General features: G+C 44.3%; 1 protein-coding gene across 1 annotated transcript in view; it reads left to right on the top strand.

Annotated features, from left to right (window-relative positions):
• znf469 (zinc finger protein 469) overlaps window positions 1-17594 on the top strand; it is a 225122-nt gene extending 207528 nt beyond the window's left edge. The window contains 2 exon segments of the mRNA XM_042496092.2: window positions 4392-13813; window positions 13816-17594. Coding sequence (XP_042352026.2) covers window positions 4582-13813; window positions 13816-16484 — 11901 coding nt within the window. The 5' untranslated portion in view covers window positions 4392-4581 and the 3' untranslated portion in view covers window positions 16485-17594.
• Window positions 17595-22709: the final 5115 nt, after the last annotated feature.

The raw sequence follows: 22709 nt of genomic DNA, 5'->3' as shown, positions 1-22709 counted from the left end.
AGCAAGCATCTGGAAAAGCTGAACAAGTTGGGAAATTCCTGCTAATGCCAGTTATTGATTTACATTATTATAAAGGGAGCCATTGTTTGTAGATTTGGATTGCTCGGCCTGCTGCGGCCGTTCTCTTGGCTCTAATAATGCTTTGTGTCTCTGGAGAGTCTTCAGGATCTAACTGCTTTGTGTGGTATCTGACGCAAATGTTACATCGCTGAAAGATCTCCTATCTTGATTGCTTTGGTCTGCTTTTGCCATTTCTCATAGCCACCTTTGGGTGCTCTCCTGTTACAGAACACACATCATCAGAGATGTTAAATAGCTCAGAAGAGAGAGACGCTGAGTCTCTTAAGTTAACTGACTTTGAGCGATATGGAGCTCTGGCCTGTTTGAAAATGGAAATTGCTAAAGCAATTACAAGCTAAGCGCACTGATGTGATGAGTCGACAGAGATTTTCGACGTGCTACTAGCATATTTTAACTCAAGCCAACACTACATACATCCTGCACCAAAATTACAGGAAAAAGACTTTCAGGAAATTGAGTTTTCATTCAGGCACCTTTTACCCCCTCCCCTCATCTCTGGAAGAAATGTGTTAGTAATGAAAAAAAAAAACTTTTCTGGGTTTGTTCACAAAAACACACGTGCACCTATACCACAAACGCACCAGTTCCTCAACACTCAGCAGTCTCAAGCATGAGGGTGGTGTTGTGGTGAAGCCATATGGGGCGCCACTGCTTGAGAAACTTGGTGATTTGACAGGAGGCCTAAAGAATACACACACACACACACACACACACACACATACACACAGCCTTAATTGACTTGTAAAACTCCACTAAAACTCACTTTTATGGAACAAATTTTAGACCAGTCACACAGGATTTGATATCAACTTGTGCCCAGCTTGCAATTCTGTCACCACCACACTGTCTTTATACCCAGTCCAAGAGCAATTTATACTTCTCAAGATAAAACTGCATAAGCCGAAGCAAAGACGCCACCAAATTGGTGGATTGATATGCGTAAAGTCTGTGTGAAGTAATTCTGGCCTGTGTGGAGGACATTGGTGCAGGGGAAGAGTTATTGAGCCGCTCAGAGCTGTAGGGGAAGTGGACAAGGCATTTGTTAGGATATAAATAACCCCTTACTCTTTGTAAATTGACAGCTCAGGCTTTGGTGCTACTTCTGTAAGGCCCCTGTGATCCTCATACTGCTCTTTCTGTTGCTGGAGGTATTCATCTTCAGCCCCAAACCCCATCGGCCGGTCTGAGCAAATACAATCAGGGCGATGATGTATGATCAGGACTGTTGACTCTGCGGAACTGGACCAAGCTTTTTTCTGGTGGAGATGCTGGCAGGGGCATTCACACCAGTTTCCCCACTGGTGGCAGAGATAACTGCAGACACTCCGGCTTTCAGAATTTGTGGAGCTGTAGAGGGGATGTGATTTTTCACAACCAGGCCTAAACTCAGCCAGGTCTCAGCCTCAAGCCTCCCTCCCAACCTGCTAAATACCTCTGGGAGGTTGACCAGAGGATGAGACAAGGAAACACATGGCAGAGAGTGATCCCTCTGGGTGATAGTGAGAGTCATATCTCACTACTCCATTTGTCAGCTGCTATCTGCACACATTGGCTACTCTTCTGTGGATGTAAACATGGCACTCAAAGAGCAATGCTATGGGCCATCTTATCTGATTTCACTGAATAAAACTGCCCTTGGGACCACATGTCTGCAGCAAGCAATGCAGCAATGCAGCAATGAGAGCCTAAAGCCCCTTCAGTCCACTCCGCTGGGGCTTTGGGCTCTCATTTACACTGTCAAGCAGTCAACACCATGCCTTTTTTCCACTTATACTGTTATGAGAGCAAAATAACATGTCCTCAAAAAATTATGTGCCTTTTAATTTTGAACAGGACCATGTTTCATCATGATAGTAGGAGGTTTGGTCATTTTACCAGAGCTCACAAAGAATTCATTTGTGTGCAGTCTGTCATCGTGTTCCTGATAATCAGCACTAATGTTAGGTCAAGCAATCTTATCACAACCTCAGTGCCGAGATGATCAGATAGGATCTCCACGAAAGGAATCTAGGTGTGTTGCAGAAAAAACAAAAAAGTAGAACTTTTTTCTCCCTGTAGCTTTCACTACAGAGCTAACTGTCGAGAATTATCACTGCATGTTTTAGAGAGGACATTGTCAGTTAGCACAGGTGCTACAGTTCATATTTACTACACCTACCTAAATGTGGATGTTTCGTTAACACAGTGCATGCATTGTTTGGCTTTGGGGCCTCACACTCTACTTGTGGCGATAATCTGGAAGTCTTTTTGCAAACAAAGAGAATATTTTCTGCAACTACTTTGCTTCCAAGCCAATGTAATTTACTAACAGAATAAAAAGGGGAAAATGTGGTTGTACAATACACTGAATGCATTGCCATAGGCTAGCTGATAAAGGGTAAACCCCTCAACTGGCAGAGGGGCACTCAGGCATTCAAGATGGAAACATCTGTTGCTGATCTTAAAAAGACCCTGAGAGGGCCCAACAACAATATCTCCATTGAGATTTATGAGGATTATTTTTGGGTAGATATATTTACTGCATGTTTGCAGAGAGAAGATAGACTCAAACATAGCTGCTTCCTCTGCTTGATATCAAAGCATTAAAATTTTGGGATGCTGATTTGGCTGATAAGCGATACTGATATTGATTTATCCACTTTTTTTACTCACCTAACTTTAGTAATCATGAAGTCTCTTTTGTTGTGGAATTAAAATCTCATTATGCATACTCGTATCGTGATGGCCCACCAGTAGATGGAGATGTGAAGTACAATGCTTTTCAGCGTATGTAATATTCATTCACTGTGCAAAATAAGAAGAAAACTTCAACTTAGGGTCAATGATTTGTTCATGTTCACTTTGTCAGTACAAAAAAATGGTTTGTGTTATCAGCAGATATTATAATATTGCCCGATATTTCATTTTAAAGCCAGTATTAGATATTGGCAGATATTACCGCACATCCCTAATTGAATGTATGTATAATTTAGTTTGTACACAAATTTTGGGTGTCAGAATAATCAATTTTTTGCACCATGAGTGTAAATGTGGCTGCTTTCCCCTAACTTATCAAAAATGTATGGTGCAGGGAAGCAATGTATCCTGCTGTAGGTGTGTGTGACAATCTGCTGTGGTTAGTCACCACCTGATGCAAAGGCCCAATACAGTGCTCCATCTGCTACATTAATACAGCAATACTGGACTGTAACTGTTTTTACTCACTCCTTCGAGAAATAAGAGCACGCCTAAAACTGTCAGGAATGCGTCTTGCTGAAGGACACTTCAGCAGTGTGGATGGAGGCTCAAACCTAAATTCTCTGCCTAAATACTCGTCTTTCCAACCTCTAGGCCACCCCCAACACTGGCTTCAGTAACAGCCAGAGGAAACAGACAAGAAGGTGGGATGGAAGTTTGGTAACCAGGCCTAGAAATTACATTTCGGTGCTAACTTCCAAGTTTCATCTGGTCTGACCTCAAACGAAGCAAAAGCAGTGGAGGGCCAAAGTAAACTGGCACCTGAGAAGCCGTGTCTGGGATGCCTGAGGAAAGGCAACAAACGTCAGTGTGCCTGCAGTTCTCACTGTCTAATGGCTGACTGACTAATCCCTGATATTCCTCCATGATCTAAACCTGCAGCCCTCTGTAGCAATAGAACACTGTGGCATTGTGTCCCTTCGCTTAAGGAGTCTGTGATTCATTTACTGGCAGTGCTTTTTGGATCCATGTACTATATTTTTCTCATCCTCAGTACTGTACAGAGCTTCATCCTTTCAAGACCTTACTGGTTTCTTTGTGTGGTTGTTTATGTAGAGGATTTTGACTGTGGTACTTGTCAGTTCACTGTTGTGAAGCGGGAATCAAACACTCCAATGAAACTTTATTTACTTGTTTGAAATGTCTCATTTGTTGTCAGGAATAAAGAATCTAAGTGTTAGTAGTACCTCCAAGAGTTGGAGTATGAGTTTGGCAGTATTTTGAAATTCCCCATTGATTACACTGGCTCTTTGTGCAGTGACAGCACCATGGTGACATGCTGCAACAGTGCCCTCTGCTGGCGGAAAGTATTAATATTAGTACTGCATTGAATCTCATACATGGACTGAAAAATGAATGTCTTTGTGTGTGTGTGTGTGTGTGTGTGTGTGTGTGTGTGTGTGTGTGTGTGTGTGTGCTTACTTAAAAAAAAACATTATTCTTTTATGAATGGTGTTAAATGCTTTGCTTGCATGTTTGCACAGAAGCACATAATGAAATTACTTCTATTATTATCTCTTAATTAAACTGTAAAAGCTTGACATCTGATCCTCTCTGTTCTCTTTTCCTTCCAGGCCTGCTTTGCTCTGGTGCCAGATCAGCGGTTCACAATGAAAGTGAAGAGATGAGCCTGCAGCAAGCAGCCCTGTCCCTGCAGTCCCTGCCACTGGACGTTTACTGATTCATACCACCCAGAAGACAATGTCCCTGCCTCCCAGATAGCACTTCTGAGGACCAGGCCTTCACAGCACGCCATTGTGCACCATGGCAGGAGAGACTCAGCGATTGCATGCTGTCAAAGAGCTGGCCGCTGAGTCCAAACTGCAGGATGAAGGGACAGCGCTGGAACAGCAGAGTGACAAAACCACAAAGGAGTCTTCAGAGCACTTTTCAAGCACAGGCACTGAGGCCAGAGCCGGCAGCAGAGGGGCCAAAGCTGAAAAACTAGAGAAGGGAAGGGACTGTCCTCAGCAGCGTGAGGCTGTCATACGGCCACAGCAGACTGGGAAAATTGACTTCAGGTCACTGCAGAACCGATCAAAGTTTGCCACTGACAGGACTTGGTTGAGTGGCAAAGGCAGCCCCCAGTCCCCGAGCGGAAAGGGCCGCAGCCGAGAGAAGGGGAAGCGGTCAGGAAAGACAGAGCGTGGCAACCCGCAGCAGCTGTACAGACTTAGCATTACAAATCCACGCTCCAACCCCACAATAGGTATTGCATACCCACAGCAGAAGGTTACGCCACCCAAGAAGTTGGAGACCAGTCGTGGCCCAGTCTCGGGCAGCTACAGATTCCACGTTCCCAGTATACCAGAGAGAGAGGCTGAACTACAGCAAGAAGAGCTCAACTACAGCCGCTGCTTCCAGGAGGCCTCCTCTAACCTTACCTCCCCAAGCTATACCTCACAGGCACTGGGCTCCTCAAGCGGAACGTCATCCCACCCACATCCACCCCTGTCACAGCAGCAGCAGCCTGCCTCCATGGAGAACAACAACGCACAGCCCGGCAGCCAGCTGATCCTGGCTGACTTTCAGCTGAGTGGCTCTAACGTATGGCAGTCTCCTGAACGGACTTTTAATGGTGCTAACTACGGGGTGTCATCACAAAAATCCACTGCCCTAACAGAAGCAAATAAGGCAAGTGCCTTTGTGCCCGCTCCATTTCAATATGGATATCATTTTCTGGAAGAATCAACCTCTGACTCTTTTCCCTGTGAACAGAACCCCCAATCCCAAGACTTTACAGACTCCTCGCTCGGTTCTGTTCATGTGACCCACAATTCTTTTTCCTTTACGCCTGGAGAAGGGCAAAACGTTGCTCAGAACAGCACTCAGTTCAGTAATGAACAACAGCCGGAGGATAGAAACTCCTATTCTCAACCCCCCCAGTTTATTCAAGGGGTAACATCCTCCATACAGTGTCCTAGGAATCTGAATGAAGACTCAGCCAGTAGTGACAGCTCTGGCTCCAGCTCACAGCAGTCAGAGCAGGGGAAGACCGCCCTGCCTGAGAGCACAGACACTATTGCACAGACAGACAGTAGGGATGCAGCCATCACCTCGGGGAGTAAGAGGAACTGTCACCCCAAAGACACAGCTGCCAACCAAAGAACACTCATTCAAGGAAGTGTGCACCATGCGAGAAATATTTCAGGTCCAGGCTCCCAAATGCACTTTCCCAGCAAAACATTTAATAACCCTCCAGTCAGTAACATACACACAGGCTCCGTGCCTTTTGATAAAAACATCAATAATAAGGTTCTAAATAGGTTACCGCACTCATGGGAGGGGCCTAATAAGACATATTCATCAGCTGATCAAAACACTATTCAGTACTCAGATATGAATGACAAGTTTCAGTTTCAGAACCAGCCAGCACTTGACCAGAGGCCAAATTCATCTAAAAATAGCAGAATGCCCTGGCAGCAGATACGGCCAACCCCTGCAATGCCGAACCAAAACAGAATTGAGTTATCTAGGCAAATAAGCAGTCAAAAATTGGCTTACATGGTTTCGCCCTCTGACTGGCAGGATGATAGTAAATCACATAAACATGGCTCCCTGAAAAACCCCAGCTCATTTCAGAACAGCAGAACCAGTGATGGATTTTCAAACCAAAGGCAGGAGACTGTAAAACACAGCAGCAACACAGTCTCAACTTTTAAAGTAGAGATGAGTCACGCACAACAAGTATGTGAATCCAAAAATAAGGCGGTATATTTCGGACTTAACCAGTCTCTCCCAGCAGCAGCATCAAGAAACTACAGCTATCCTCCATTACAGGTCCCACCTATTGGACTTATGATGGTGTCACCTTATGAATCTCCTTTACCCTCACCAGTTCATAATCCTGCATCCAGTAGCACCTGCTCCTCCCTCTCCCCAGCATCCACCAGTCCTGTTAACATCAGTTCAGAGGACAGTCAAATGTCAAAGTCGGCGCCCCCTCATCCATTTTATCACCAGGCCCAAGCCAAAACACAGTTACCTTCAGATCACTTGAGCTCTCACCCTCACCAGTTTCATTCGGATGCACCCCGAAACCATCCTTACGCACCAGAAAGAGCCAAAGACGACATGATGAGCTACCTGCAAAACAGCACACATCCAAAGGCTGCTATGGATGGAAACAAAGGTTACATGGACAGTTTTGGGGTGGAGCATCACCAGCCACCACCGCCTTACTCCGCACATCAACTGTTAGCAAACTCATTAGCAGCAGCAAATCTCGACCAGTTAGATGTGCTTCTGACGTGCAAGCAGTGCGATCAGAATTTCAACAACCTGGCTTCCTTTCTAGGCCATAAGCAATACTGTGCTCAGCATACGTTTGCCCAAAATGACCTCAAAGACATATCAAAGATGGAGGACGGCAGAAAGTTTCACACAGAACCAGCAAAAGCAGCGTCATCTGTGCCGAATGTTTCAATGTCAAGGTGCCCGTCTGACCTTCACCTGTCTCTGTTGGGCCTTAATAAAAATGGAGAGCTGATGTCTGACAGTGAAACAAAAGGAGACAACAAGGATGATCCGATGAAACTCAACTTGTTTTCTGGTCCTGGTAACCTTCCCGTCCCTCTCCCTGAGCTGGAAATGGAGGATGCCAAATTAGACAGCCTCATCACAGAGGCGTTGAATGGACTGGGATATCAATCAGACAATGCAGAGATAGACAGTAGCTTTATTGATGCATTCGCTGATGATGACCTCACCACTGTCAAAGCAACATCAAACAAACAATGCCTGAAAACTAAAGAATCCCTGGTCTTTGAGAGCAAAAATAAACAAGCAGCCGAGGATGACAGGTCTTTCACACAGGGAAAGTATTTTTATGACTCTGATGTTGAGAATCCTAAGACAGATAAACAGTACACGGAGAGCAAACTTGAGAAAATATCTCTGAATTTGGAACAAGATGAGAAAATTAACATAAAAAAAGAAGGCTCTCATAAAAATTCAAGAATTGCCTCGAGGGAGAAGACGAGGGAACAAGACAACAAAGCGAAAGAGGCGAGAAAACTGTGCAAGAGTGAGGATGAAAACACCAGTACACAAAGGTTTCTCTTATCCAGCAAGTTTTCTGAGCGTTGTGGCGTTAAAAGCTTTCAGGACAGCTCTGCACTTCGAGGGTCAACGCCCTCACAGGCCTCCACGTCTCCGACCTCACGAACTGCAGTGAAAGAGAGCAAGAGGAAAAGCACTGGAGGGGGAACCTGGAGCAAAGAACTTATTCACAAAATAGTTCAACAGAAAAATAAGCTCCATAAGCTCCATGTTAAAGGTACTAAAAACCTCCAGTTTTCCTTAGTGATGGAGAGACTGACTCCCACCGTACAGAACCCTGCATTCGGAGAATACGACTACGTCTCCGACTCGGATGATGAATGTGAGCCCGTTAAGATAGCAAGCCAAGGCCGGCTGAATCAAAGCAGTCGCTGTAAATATACATACACCAAAGAGTGTAAATGGCGAGCGAGGAGTGAGAGGGACCAGGCGGCATGGCGGCACGAGTCGAAGGAGTGCTTTGAGGTGAAAAAAAGCGAGGAGGTTTCTCTCTCGCCTGAGAAACACGGCTCTCACCAGAGACTCAGGAGGAGGGGTAGCAGGTCATCCACAAGCAGTGAACTCAGCACATCTGTGAGTGTTTCAAGCGATAGTATCAACAGCCCCAAAAGCACTGACCGCACTGACTCCGACTGTGAGAAGAAGACAGACATCAAAAAGAAAGAGTCTCCAGAGCAGAAAACCAATGAAAGGTCCTCCCCGCAGAAGTTAAGTAAAGAGTCCAGCACACTAGCACTGACATTCACCAAATCTGTCAAGAATTATAACACTGACAAAGCCATTCTGTCGGATAACAAAGACAGCACAGAGGATCCAAAGAAGAATCGTGCAAATGCAGAAGTCGCTGATCCGGTATCATCCTCACAAAAAGCAAACGACACAATCAAAAACTCTGAAAAAGGCAGAAGCTCTCACACAAAATCAAGAGAGAAGCTGGTGTCTCCCAGAAAAGAAGCAGTCAGTTCAGAGAGAAACACCCTACAGAGAACAGACAAACTGAGCCCCAAAGAGGAACCAGCACTGTGTAGCAGCACAGATAGCAAGCCACTACAGTTTGATTCACACTCCCCCTCCATCAACAAAGAAACTGATTTCAATATTGACAACACAAAGGGCAAAAGAAGCGAGGGGCCCCAAGCCACACAGCCGGCGCTATCAGACAGTAGCACATTTGAAAAACAGAGTGACAGTGTCTGCATGGTGAAAGAGGCCATTACTTTAGTCAATGACCTAGACGCTCACAAGCCTGCATCTCTTTGCACCTCTTTGATGGATGAGGTGTGCCTATCTCCGACTGAAAGCCAAGGCCCGTTGATACAAAAAGATACGCTCCACCTCATGCCCTACCCCCTGGAACAGGAACAGGGGCTCTTGAAATCCCCACTTTCGTTTGACACCTCATCAATGTTCGGGGACCTCACAGGATTCGACAGTGGACTCTATTCGGATATGCCGATTCAGAAAGACGGTTTCCATTCAATAGAGAGCACAGGTGATAAAAAGGAGGAGTTTGTGTCGTCCTTCTCTCCCTTTCTGGAACAAAGAGACTGGAACCTCATAGTTAGCCCTGTGCTACCAGATGAGATATCTCAGTACAAAGGCAGCTCTGAGAAATCAGAAAAGAAACCAGATTACAATCACATCCCTTTGTCTCTGCCAGAAAAAATAATCGACTACAGTGCGAATCTCAACAGCTGCGCGTCAGAGGATGAGCTGGAGATAAAGAGAATAGTGAATGAGCTTGAGAACCAGCTGCAAACGACTAAGTTGGAAAGCCCACCCTTGTTAGCCCAAGATGACCCCAAGCAGCTGAAAATGAGCAAGTTTTCACCTTTACGTTTGAGTGATGAGTCAGAGAGCGAAGGCTCTAGTCTAGATATGAGGTGCCCCGTGCAAACCATACATGTACCAGTGACCAATTTGCCCTCAGAGCCTTTCACTGAACCATGGTCCAGTCCGTTCCAGTTTGAGCTAATGGGTGGACACCCCAGCCCACACACTCCAATTCACAATGAACCAGGGGCTCTTGAACATTTCACTGAAAAAGAGCATGATGCACCCAGTTTGATCACCACAGCCTCACATATTGAGCACGCAAAGCTCAGCCGTGACCAGAAATCAGTGGAGAGAAAACCTGAAAAAGAGACTGCTGCAGAAACAAAGGAAGAGATTTTAGAACAAAAGAGATACACAGAAAATCTCATGAAAAGCCTGGAGGTGATTTCCGACTCTATATTCAAAAAAGAACCCATTATATCAGGACACAAGGAGCCGAATGTCACCTCTCTCACGAGTCAACAACATCAAGAAATTGAATGTCAGGCATCTGATGCAGTTGAGAGAGAAGATCACAGCGAAAAGGAAGCAATTACTGGGAAGGAGAATATATTATCACCTCCAAATATCAATGAGCGGAAGGACGATATTGAATTCATTCTGAATGAGTCACAGTCATCTCTCTCTAACAGCAGTGACCCCACAGTTGATGGAAACCAGCCAATTTCATCACAGGCAAGTGAGCCCACAGAAAACAATGATAGCAAGACTTTAGAGACTAAAGCCGCTTCAGAGGAGGATATCACCGAGAATAGCAATTTGATCGAGTCCACTTGCTGCTCAAGTGTGGCGACACATGACCCACGTGTGGTTGAAGAGTCCGGTGGGAACAGTAATGCAGCAGACGACGTGAATCAGTTATTTAAAAACAGCAGTGACGGTCCAGAGCATTCGACCACAGGCGGGTATGAGGAAGCGGAGGCAGTGAAGGGAATCACTGGTCAATCTGTCAGCCATCCTTTATCACCAGCTCTGCCTGCAGCCAGTCTAGACATTGGCGAGAAAATTCCGATTAAAACAGCAGCTGAGGAACAATTCATTGATAACCATGATAATGCTGTAAATGCTGGTTCATCACATGCTGATGAATTAAAATTGGACAGCTCAGACTGTGTTAACGAGGAAATAACTGTTAAAACAGCAATACAGGATCATTTGATTGAACTATCTCCATCTAAAAACTGCAGCCCTGCTAAGATTTACAGTCCAACAACTGATCTGTCAGTGGAGATAGTCACCACAGACAAGCCCTGCAGTCCAATACTGGTGGAAACAAATACAGAGACTTACTGCTCACCCTTCCAAGACACCCAGTCCACAGAGGGACAGAGTAATCTGTTGATTCTTTCACAGTCTGATGGCATCATTGACAGCGATTCCTGCAAAGTTGCTCCATTTAATGACTCAATAAAACCTGAAACAGGTCTCGCCTTTCAGAAACAAGATGAGATTTTAAATGTTCAGGACATCAAAGAGCACCTTCCTATTGATTTCATGGCAAGTCACCAAAACTCTCCATTCAGAGAAGAGGGAGAAGAAAGTTTATTTCTGCATGCTGCCCCACCAACCAGCCCTCTTTTGTCAGCCTCTCCTCAAACACCCATGAAGAAATGGAGCATAGAAGCAGATTCACAAAGCAAATGTGGTGATATGCCTGTTAACCAAGGCTCAATTCAGAATATTCAGTTTCCCATAAACAAGGAAGAAAACAGCAATGTCAAAGAGGCTTTAAACAATGACAAACAACTTAGCGCAACAGCCGAGATGGAGTATTCTTTGATAAGCCCACCTCCACTGGACTTGGGGATCATAGAGTGCAAAATCCCCGGCTCTGAAACCACCATTTCCTCCCCGCTTCCAGTGACCAGCACAGCAGAACCAGCAGAAACATCAGATGGCCTTGAAAAGAGAGATCCAATATATGATTTCAAGCTCAGCCCTCTCAACTACAACAGCATGTCAGACGAGCCTCCACAACTGAATCAATATGACTACATACCAATTTCACCTGCCAGTAAACCTGAAGACAATCCAGACATCAAGCAGAGTCCCAGAGATGACGGTGGACCATGTGACCTGAGCGTTAACCCTGCACTGATTTTTAACAAAGCTGACACAGACACAGTGGTATCACTGGACTCAGAGCCTGCAGCTAAACTAAATTTATCAGATGAGCCACTAGTTCTCCAGCAGAGTTTAAAATTCACATGTTTTTCATTAGGTCTCCCATCTGAAATCAAAAGCAAAGATTCCTCAACTGGTGATGTAAAGACAGACTTGGAGGTTTACCATGATCCAGCTGGACCTGTTGCGAATTCACATATTCACGCTGACCTGCTGAGAAAGGATGAATCAGAGAATCTAGATTCTCACCAGGACTCTGCCGAGGACAGCACACTTATCAGAAAAGATATTTCAGATGGTCCGCCCACTCCTAAGCCACTCGTCATCTGTGAAAATGAACAAATGCCTCTTCCACCAGACCCATCAGAGAAGCAACCAACAATAGAGACTGGCCAGGGTTCAACAACGCACCAAGTACAGAAAGAAACAACACAGAAAAAGACACAGAACAACACTCAACAGGGCAAGGAGCTGTGTGAAATCTGCCTCATGTGTTTCAGGACCGTGCCTGGGTTAAAGAGACATAAGGCCATGAAACATTTGGTCAGAAGTGAGAAACAAATCGGCCCGCAGAGCACAACGTCGAGCCATCAGGGGACTGTGCTCATTTATGAAGCATCACAAACCACAGAGAAAGAACATAAAAATGATTCACAGACTTGTTACCCAACAAAAATAGACGGGCTGCCTGAGACAAGTAGCACTCTCATATCTAAAGCAGCAGAGACTGAGTCAGTCCTGGAGGAAATGCCAACTGAGACAAATGTAGTGGCAGTGGGTGAAATAGGCCATCACAACCCTCTGCTGCCAACAAAAGCAAAGAAGAACAACAAAGCTAGAAAGAACAAAAATAGTGAGGCAAACACAAAGCTCGACCCTTTCTCTGATGAGCTCCTGAATATAATAAAAACTGACATACTTAAAGCTATAAGTCCTGAATTCAAAAGCAGTGGACCACAAGAGCTCTGCAAATCTCTGGCAGACCAGGTGAAAATCACTGACAGAACTGTTACTGGAGCAGAGAAATTCCCTCACCCTATTACTTCAAACTCCGGCTCTGACAATACTCCCCGATCTCCAACAAAAGATACAAATGTACTTAATGAAACGGTGGAGCTAAATCAAATCACTGACACGGAAGAAATTAAATGTGCAAGCATGACAGAGATGGCAAATGGGGAAGTATGTGCAGATAATAAAGGTTCTCTATCTCTAGACAAGGATAAAATCGCAGAATATGATGAACCCAGAAAGAGTCTGCTAGCTGCGGAGGAGATGTGTGAACAGAGAGGATCAGAACAGAGCCTCGCCCAAGAGATTCTCAGAAAAGTGGCAGCCGTCGAGATAAAATGTGAGAAAAACGGTGGCCCCTCCGATGAGGCGCATCCTCTCTCCTGTTTGAATTGTTCCCCCCTCAGTTCTCCCGACATAAGCCCCGATCTGAAGGCCTTGCTTGACGACGACACCACATTCTCACAGTTGTTCCCCCGAGATGAGGAGGCAAAAAGGAAAAAGTGCCCGAGGGTGTACAGCAAAAGAAACAAAAGACAGAAGCTATCGCCTGATTCAAATGTGACTCAGGACTGCCCTCCTTCAGAGACCTTCACACAAAGTAAACATCAGCATACGCAAAACCAAGCAGAGCAGATGTTCATGGACAATCAGACTAACCGCTGTGAATATGAGACGATATCTATCGACGATGCCATCATGTTGAATATGTGCCACAACAGCACGTTAAAGAGTAATGTCAAGGAGTTGCCAGATGTTAAACAAAGTGATCAGCAGGATGTTCATGAGAATGCTAAAGAGGCTGGAAACAGCCCCTCAAATCCACTTGAGAGCACTGTTGATAAAGCATCAATTGAATGGAGTGGCTTCGATGCAGACTCGGTGGTGACCTCTGACCCCAGCACCTATAAAGCAGCAGAGCCAACTGCACCCTGCCCTGTCCTCCCACCCCCTGTGCCCCTGCCCCCACCCCCTTCACTGTGGAGCCAAATGCCACAAAGAATGCCCAAACCTTCCATAGCATTGACATCCAAAACATCAACACCACATTTCAACTTCCTGAGATTCAGTTCTTTGACTCTAAAAAAGATATCTCAGTGGCTCCTCCTGTTGCAGCTGTCGACGTAGAGAGTAAAGACGACGAAAAGTCCAAGAAAGTGACGGAGCGTCGAGGCAGGAAACGGCAAGTTGGTGGAATAAAGGTCAAAGATAAGCAGTACAAGTGCAAAGTGTGCTTCACTTGGTTCCTCACCCTGGGCGAGCTGAACTTTCACAAACTCTCCCACAACCCCTCGCCACCTCCGACCTGCTACATGTGTGTCCAGCGCAAGTTCAGCTCCAGGGAGCAACTGAGAGACCATCTGAGGGAGAAACATGCCAAGAATAAGACAGGTATCTGGACCTGTGGAATGTGCCTGAAAGAGATATCTGATGTGTGGATGTACAACGAACATTTACGAGAGCATGCCACTCAGTTTGCCCGGAGGGGTCAGACTCAAGGCTCCATGTTAGGCATTCCAGGCTGCTTCATGCAGGAGACGGCCGTTAAGAACTTTATCACCTCAATCATGCAGCACCGCCCGAGTAAAGCCAACAGAGAATCCAGCAAAGCCACTAAAGAACAAGAAAAAGCTGTTGCTGCAGAAAGCACTGCAGGAGAGGGGAAAACCTCCGAGGGGGCTGAGCCAAAAGTTCACAAAACTAAAAGCAACAGCGGAGCAGGTGGGAAGCAGAGCACATTAACCCCGCTTGAGGTCCTCCACAAAACAGAGACACCTAAAAGTGTGGAGATGCATCCCAACTGCAAAGACCCCTCAAGAGACTGCCACCATTGTGGGAAACAATTCCCCAAACCGTTTAAACTGCAGAGACACTTAGTGGTTCACAATCTGGAGAAGATTTTCCTGTGTCACAAATGCCCCGTTTCTTATCAGGAGGCCCAGGAGCTTAAAGGCCATCTAAAGAGAGCACACGAGGAGGTAGACGAGCTGGATTCAAAACACACCACCCTCTACACCTGTGAGCTCTGTGCTGATGTCATGCACGTGATTAAAAAATCCTTCATCTGCAGCACCTGCAACTACACCTTCTCTAAGAAGGAGCAGTTTGATCGTCACATGGAAAAGCACCTGTCAGGGGGGAACAAAATTTTCAAATTCCGAGGTGTTCTCAGGCCTGTCAAAGCATCTGCGTCCAAAGAAAATGAATGTGAATCGCCTGCCAGTAAGAAGAGGAGAATACTCTCTGACAGTCTGCAAGAAAATAGCTCTGACAGCGGCATCGCCAGTGTAAGTTCGCTGCACTTAAATCAGAACTTGGAGTCCTCAAAACCCTCTGTGTCCACAGCGGACGACTCCACACAGACCATTGCAAATGAATACCACAGTGACACAAACGATACAAATGTGAAGACTGAGGACATTGCTGAGGACTACTCTGAACTCCTCGTAGAGCTGGAAAAATGTATTCATATGGACTCTTCAGAGTCTGCTTCACCCAAGAAAGAGGAAATTGACCCAACCACCTCACCTCCTCTTGATAAAGAGGGTAATGGAAAATCAATTACTGAGTCGCATGACGTGAAAGAGGAGAATGAGTCAGTCTGCATTAGAGCGGAGACCGCCTCATGGTCAGTGCCTAAACAGAGTAGTAGTGCGGGGGAGGAAACTGTTAAGGCCGAGGAAGGCTCTGCTGAAGGGGACACAGCTGAAAAAGAAACTGATTCACTTCCATCAAGTGATAGCTCTTTTGTCAGTTTAAGAGAAAATTCAATCATCTCAAAGACACCTGAGTCAAAGCATGATGTAGCTGCTGAAGTTATGGATCAACAGAGAGATGATGAGCAGTGGCATCACACATCCAAAGCTTCCAATAACGACAGCAAACAGTTGACTGGATCTCAAGGTGCTGAGCAGGAAGGTAGCAGTCACATGAAAGAAAAAGTCACCCCGACCAAAGCAACCGATAACACTAAAAACAGCACTGCAACGAGCTGCACGAAGGCTACAGAGTCCACGCCAGTCCTCCACTCCAAGGTTTCCCTCAACGCTTCAGCCTCCAATGAGGACAAAGAATCCGTGAGACCACAGAAGAAGAGGAAAGACATGAAATCCCCTCACAGCCTGCAAAGGGTTTCCTCTCCAGCCACACAAGAGAACTTTGGTGTTGACTCTCGGGCCAAAAAGAAATTCCGCCCCAGTAAGTGTGCAAACCCCTCTCTGCAAAGGAAGTCAGACGGACCCAACGACTACCCTGTGCTGGCCTCGGTGCGGGACGACGTCGTTAGCAACAAAATAATTTCAAAGTGCAAGACTTCCAACTTGCAGCCGAAAAGAAGCTTGCTGGATAACTGCACACAGAAGAAAGCTGAGATTGTGACTCCTCTTAACGGGGATTACAAAGCCAAAAAGGGACCTTTGGGGCGGCCGCTGCATCCCCCGATCTCTAAAGTGTCCTCAGTTCCCATGAACAATTCTTTGAATAAATCTAGGCCAAAGATGGGGGTTCGGTCAATGGAGAGCCATTCCTACAGGACAGCAGAGTCCCAGAACCACCTCCTAAGCCAGCTGTTTGGCCAAAAACTCACTAGCTTTAAGATTCCTTTAAGGAAGGACACATCAGAATCTATTAACTGAGTGGGGCGTGTGGGATCTGTGAATAAGAGACTGTAAATTTCACAGTTATAAAAAAAAATGTTTAAGACAATTAATTATGGTGAATGAGATTGCACAGCTCTTTTCTGTGAAATGCTATCTTTAAATACTTACGTAGTCACTTTATGTCTTCTTTGTACATGTGTTTTTATTACACAAATGTGAGGACGAATGGCAGATATGAATTTTGGGTCAAAATGAATATGCTAGTTGGGAAACTTTTTTTCTGCCCTTTTCCTTTTGTTGGATATTATCTGTTTCAGAGATTATATTTCATTTACCTAAAGGAAAGAAAAAAAGAATACTTGAAAATACAGTAGAATATTTTCCTTTAAGAAATGCATGTTCATTTTGCATTTGATCGTATCACTTTAAGTCTTTCTGCAAAAGGACCAAACAACATCATAACTGACCTGGACTATTTTCTGTGCACCTTTCGTACATGCTTCCAACATATTCACATTGTATTATTTTTTAACTTTACTGTACTGCATTGACATTCATCATATTAGCCTTTTGTATAAACATTACCTGGTGCTACATCGTGTTTTATTGTAATGTGAATGCCAATGTCCTCGGAAGGGAACATGAGATCTGTAGCAGTTAACAGCACATTCATCCGGCTGTTTTTACTGGTTCTCTGTAGTTTATTAAAGATACTGTGTAAACCATCCAAGTACTTCATATGTAGACTGATAGAACACAAAATTAGGAAAGCTTCCATTGTATAAACTCAGGTGCATACAAGGACATCACAGTCCCAAGACCTGTATTCGGAGTTCTTCCCATGCACTGATAATACCACACACAAATCACAAACTCAATCATCTGTGTCTGTAACTCCAACTGTTTAATTATGAATAGTATTTACTACTACAACAAAGGTGCTTTATCTTGTTTATACTGTATGTATCTTATATTGTATAATATTGTAGGTAGATTGTTGTTTTGGTGTAATGCTTCATGTCAAAGTTTTATTTTAATAATGTGCAAAAGAGTGAGAAGAAAGGGAAATGCAGTGCCTCTTGCAAGTTGTAAAGTGGTTCACTAAGTGCCTCTTTTATAGTTGGTTATTAAAGATCTGTATTGGTCTCTCCTTGCTCTTTTCTTCCTTTGTTCATGACATGTTTTGCAAATGTTCCAACTTCCATCCCCGCGGACTGCAGCTGTCACCACATGCATCAAACACTGCAAGTGGTGGAAGCTGCTTGTGCCTGGAGGCAAAAACAGGTGCACACACAACAAAGTCTCACTTCATTTTTTTGTCTTCAGATCAGCACTTCAGTGAGCTCACTTATCATCTGAGAGACGAGCGTAAATGTATCTTTACTACGGGGAAACATTCAACAGAAGACAGTCACATTTATCCAGCCGTATGCTAGTTTCCGCTGGCTTGGGCGGACAAGCAGCGAGGAGCTCTCGCTTCTGTCGTGCATCTGTCGCGTCGCTCTCTCACCACGTGTAAAATGGCTTCTATTCCTACACGAACATTTTTTTCATCATCACATAGGAATAAAAAGCCATAGTACACAGTGGCATACACACAGGGAGGAGCAAGGTTCTCACGCCATCCACTGAATTTGGATAAAACCTGTAGAAAAGGGTTGTGAGAAAAGAAAAGAGGATGATAGATTGGAAAAGAAGGTGAAAGTAGAGGGAAGAAAGAAGAGGTTAGGAACTTGTTAATAACTGAAGCTCAAGCATTTGGCTATTGCTAATAAAAGTGAAGGTTACACTTTATCTCAAAAGTCAACTGCTGAGATAAGAGCTAAAAGACAATGAACACCAAACACCAGCAGACATTACTCAGCAACCTTAAACACATCAGTCTCTTTGTTGTTTGTTAACATATTCTTATTCATGGAAATCTTCTCTCCAAATCACATATCTGCAATGCATTCTGCATACATTAAAACATGCTAATGCATCTTAAGTTGCTCTAAGGCTTTAAAAAGCATTAGGATGTCATATATCTAGTGCGTCTGTAATATCACAAGGTCATAATCTACCCAGCTTTCATCCAAGTTTAAAAGGTGTTGTGAACATATCTGTGATTTCTGTAAACATTATCCATGTGTTGACTCTGACATCATCTCGAGAGACCATGGCAGACATTCAGAGGAAGTGTGGTGAAAACACAACTACAGTGTTGAAATAACTTCTCTAATTAATTTAGTGGGAATGCTTGTTTGGCAGCAGCTACAGAGACCATATTTTTGGACTCACTGATGACAACAGAAGATAGCATAACTGTCAGCGATTTACAGACCTGAATCCCTGTCTGCTTCTCTACTCTGCTCTCTTCAGTGTATCAAAGTTTCTCCAGCAGGATAGAATTCAAATTCATGAAGGTATTCTGGCTGATGAGTTACATCTTGACCTTTGTTACAGCACATTAACAGCCATGAACAGCATGTTAAAGATGTAAATTCACCTTCAGTTTCCTTGAAGTAGACAAGGAAGTGTCATGAAGGCATTTTGCTGAACCTATAATTTTATATCCATTATAATTTGTTTGCAGAAATCAACTTTGTGTTCAGAGCATTTATAATATTTTGCATAAATCGGGTAAAACGCTAAGATGCATTCTTTAATTGATACTCTATTTGGGTATCTGTTTTAACATTTTAGATTAGGCCTGAAATATTGTTCCATGATCTACTGAACAATATTTATGACATAAACATCCTTTGCTTGACTAAATAGTACCCAAATGACTGAGAGTCTGCCAAAAGCACAGCTGTACATTGATAAAAACTGGAGCAGTTGTACTCAGTTTTGACTGGCATACACTGTCAGCAAACACTTGCAAACACTTGCAGTTAACGTTAGCAGAGTTGAGACATTATTCCTTGAATATCTATCCTGCATATGCTAACACATTCATAGGCGTAGACTTAAGGGGGAAGTCAGGGAACACGTTTGCTCCAATATTTACAACATGGGTATTTGTCTTCCCCAGTAAAAATATAAACTTAGGATAGGACTTTTATTTTGACAAAATGGACATTTAAACTATAAATTGGTGCATTAAAATGCACCAGAATGCAGGAAATTAAGCGTTAGATGCTCAAAATGTTCACATTTTTAAACCATTTGTCTTCTAGAGGTGTTAAATTAGGCGCTGAAAACTTTGATCGGCATTGTATGAATTGCAAGTAATTCACTGAGCTTTGGTGCATCTCTTGAAAATACCTCACTGATACTCACTGAAACACACTGTGTTGCTGGCAGCTGCCATGCGGTTAAATATCTACTGCTGTTATTGTTGAGAGTCAACAGGGAAATATCAAAGTGGTTCACTGAAATGATAAGATGTTTTGTAATTTTGGTGGAATGCCTTCTTTTCATGCAAAACGTTGAATGAAAAGAATCCCCTCACATTTGTAGATTCACACTGCATAAACCAAATGAAAAGAGTCAGAGTGGGAAGATGGATGACCATCTGTTGTTGTGGTTGTGTGTGTGTGTGTGTGTGTGTGTGTGTGTGTGTGTGTGTGTGTTTGTGTGTGTGCGCGCGCACGCGCTGTGCACTGTAAATGGGTGCCATTGATCCATTGGCAGTAGTATCAACATCAAAAGAGCACTTACTGCGAATTACAATGTGCTTTAGTTTAAACACAATTTAATCAAAAGATCAAAAAGAATAGCTTGATCTCTTAATTAAAATACGTGCTCTATGTAGTTGATCCAGAGTCCAGTCCAGACTACACAATGTTATCAGAATATCTATATCAATATTGCAAAATTAAATCTTAATTAAATATCTAATTAGACAGAGAATGCATGGTTCATGCACCAAGCTCAGATTAAATTCGTTACACTGCAGGAATCTTGGCCAGTCAGGGATTCATTGATGATTGTGATGCCTGAAAGCTGAATGATTGATGACTTCGGGGACATTTGAGCCATCAAGAGATGTAAATGAAATACTTGTGATTAACATGTCAAACAGAACAATCATAAGAGAAGCAAAATAAAAGTGACACTTTTGGGTGTTTTTATGTATTTTACATTTTGCCAGTTAAATGTTGCCATTTTTTGTGCAGATCTTTTTTTCCTCCTTGATTGTGCTGATTTCATGTTGCAGCTGTAGTTTATTACAAAAAATGATGACTGATGCTTCCTCGTTAAATGTGATTGATTTGTACCTGATCCTCTTTGGTGTGCGTGATCCCGCCGCAGCTGTGAATCTCCTCCTGGTCAGCAGCTGCGTGTTGATTGAGACAAATTTAAAGCAGAGATCTCAGTATGTTTTGTCACAGTTTAGCCCAGAATGTGTCACACAGTGCGAGCAGGAGCCCCACGCACCCCACTGTCAGGCATCCTTTTATCATCTGATCTATGAGGAAATTCTCTAGAGGCACAGTCATACAGGAGCATGACAGGAACGCTTTGCACTTTGAAGTAGATTGACATTATCAGTAAGTATGGTCTTGAAATAGCATCTCTTCTCTCTCACTCCAGTCTCCCCCCTCCGTCTCATCTGATCTCCGACTTTCTTGCCTCCGTCTATTTTCCTCCGCTGCCACCCTCATTCTCCTGTTCTTCCCTCTCTTGCTTTTTTTTCTGTCTTCTCCATCAATTTCCTACTCAGCGACTCACCCCCTGTTCCCATTTTTGCTTCTGCCTCTCCCCATTTGCTTCTCTCACCTTTTATCTCAGTCATTGCTGCTTTTTTTCTCTTCCTTCCCCAGTTTTTCACCTCACCCCATTTCCCCCCTACTCTCAATTTTTCTTCTCCCATCCCTCCCTGTTGCCCTATCACCTTTCCACCCACCCTCCTCTGTTGTTTTCACTCCTTTTCTATCTCCCCTCACTCTCGCCCTGTGCTCCCTCCCCCCCTTGCTGTGGAGCGTGCTGTTGGCTGCCTCTCAGGGAGGTCGGGAGATCAGGGGCAGATAGAGATGGGCTACCGGTCAGCGTTAATGACACACAGGCTGAGGGGCCACTGAGGTCACCTCTGCTGGGAATGTGAGGTTCCAGCCATCGCAGAGAGAGATAAAAAGATAGATGGATGGGGATGAATTTGTCGCATGAAGGGGAAGGAATGACTGAGCATCCCTTCGCACACACGGGGGGAGATCGTGATGAATTTCCGTTGGGATGATATCTGAAATCATTTGTGTTCGACAGTGAGAATGTGTATGAATAATTCAATATAAACACGTTCCCCTGGTGTGAACAAAGAGGACAAAGGAATCTTTGAAATCAAGACATCAAACCAATTTTGCCTGACAACCATAAAAATCCTCAAATGGGAGCGCTGGCAGCTAGAAAATGACACAGGTAAACCACACTCCCACAAGACTGGCACCTGAAATAAGAGTCAAAGGAGCCGGGGCAGTAGTAACATCAAACTGAATCACTAAGTAAACCAGAAGATAAAAATAAATCATAGTGAGGAGGAGATAATATGGAAGAAGAAACATTAAAGTAAAGTCAAGCACCCTTTGGGTTTCCTAATTAATGGCCTCTCAGCAGGAAGTTGTGGTCCCTTACTGCCAATGGAGCCTTTATCTACTCAACCATTTGTCATTCCACTCGGCACCACAGAGAGGGAACAGGCTGTACACAATAGCTAAAAGTACCTGTTTGATGTTCCAGGTTTACAGGAATAAATGGGGTTGCTCTGCAGGGGTTATGCAAACAAATAGAGGCCTGTTGGTGTGTGTTTCTGCAGTGACTGGAACACTGCACCTAACAGCAGGTGTCTTCAGAGCGGCTGGCCTCACAGATGACACCCAGCTGATTTTGAGGAAAGTTTGCCACACAATCCCGGGATTGGTTGCAGGGTATATATTTCAAATCATGTACGAGGTACTCAAAGTAAATTCTATTTATACCTCTTTCGCTGCTGGCGTGAAATCAGACACCAGAGCAAATCAGCAGGTAAAAAGCCTTAACTTGATGGCAAATTCCTAGCATGACATTTTGAAATTGCCCAAACTGCATTCAAGCATTTGAGAGTTCCCCATATGGCGCAGAGACCAACAAAGAGCAAGAATGACCCTTTACATATAAACTAGGACCCGCTGGCCAGTAGGGATGCCTCTTAGACTCTTTCTGTCCCCCTCACCGCCTCCTTTACCACTGCTTATTACTTTCTACTAACATTCATCCTCTCCCCTCGTCCACCTCCACCCCCACAGTGTGCTCCCTCAGCTTCTCCACCCGCTGCTTCTGTGGCTATCACAGAGAATCTGA

The sequence above is a fragment of the Plectropomus leopardus genome, chromosome 7 (genome assembly GCF_026936395.1).
Source record: "Plectropomus leopardus strain MGB_pleo_1.0 chromosome 7, ASM2693639v1, whole genome shotgun sequence".
NCBI lineage: Eukaryota > Metazoa > Chordata > Actinopteri > Perciformes > Serranidae > Plectropomus > Plectropomus leopardus.
The sequence above is the reverse complement of the archived record's forward strand: the minus strand, read 5'-3'. Positions and strand labels throughout refer to the sequence as shown.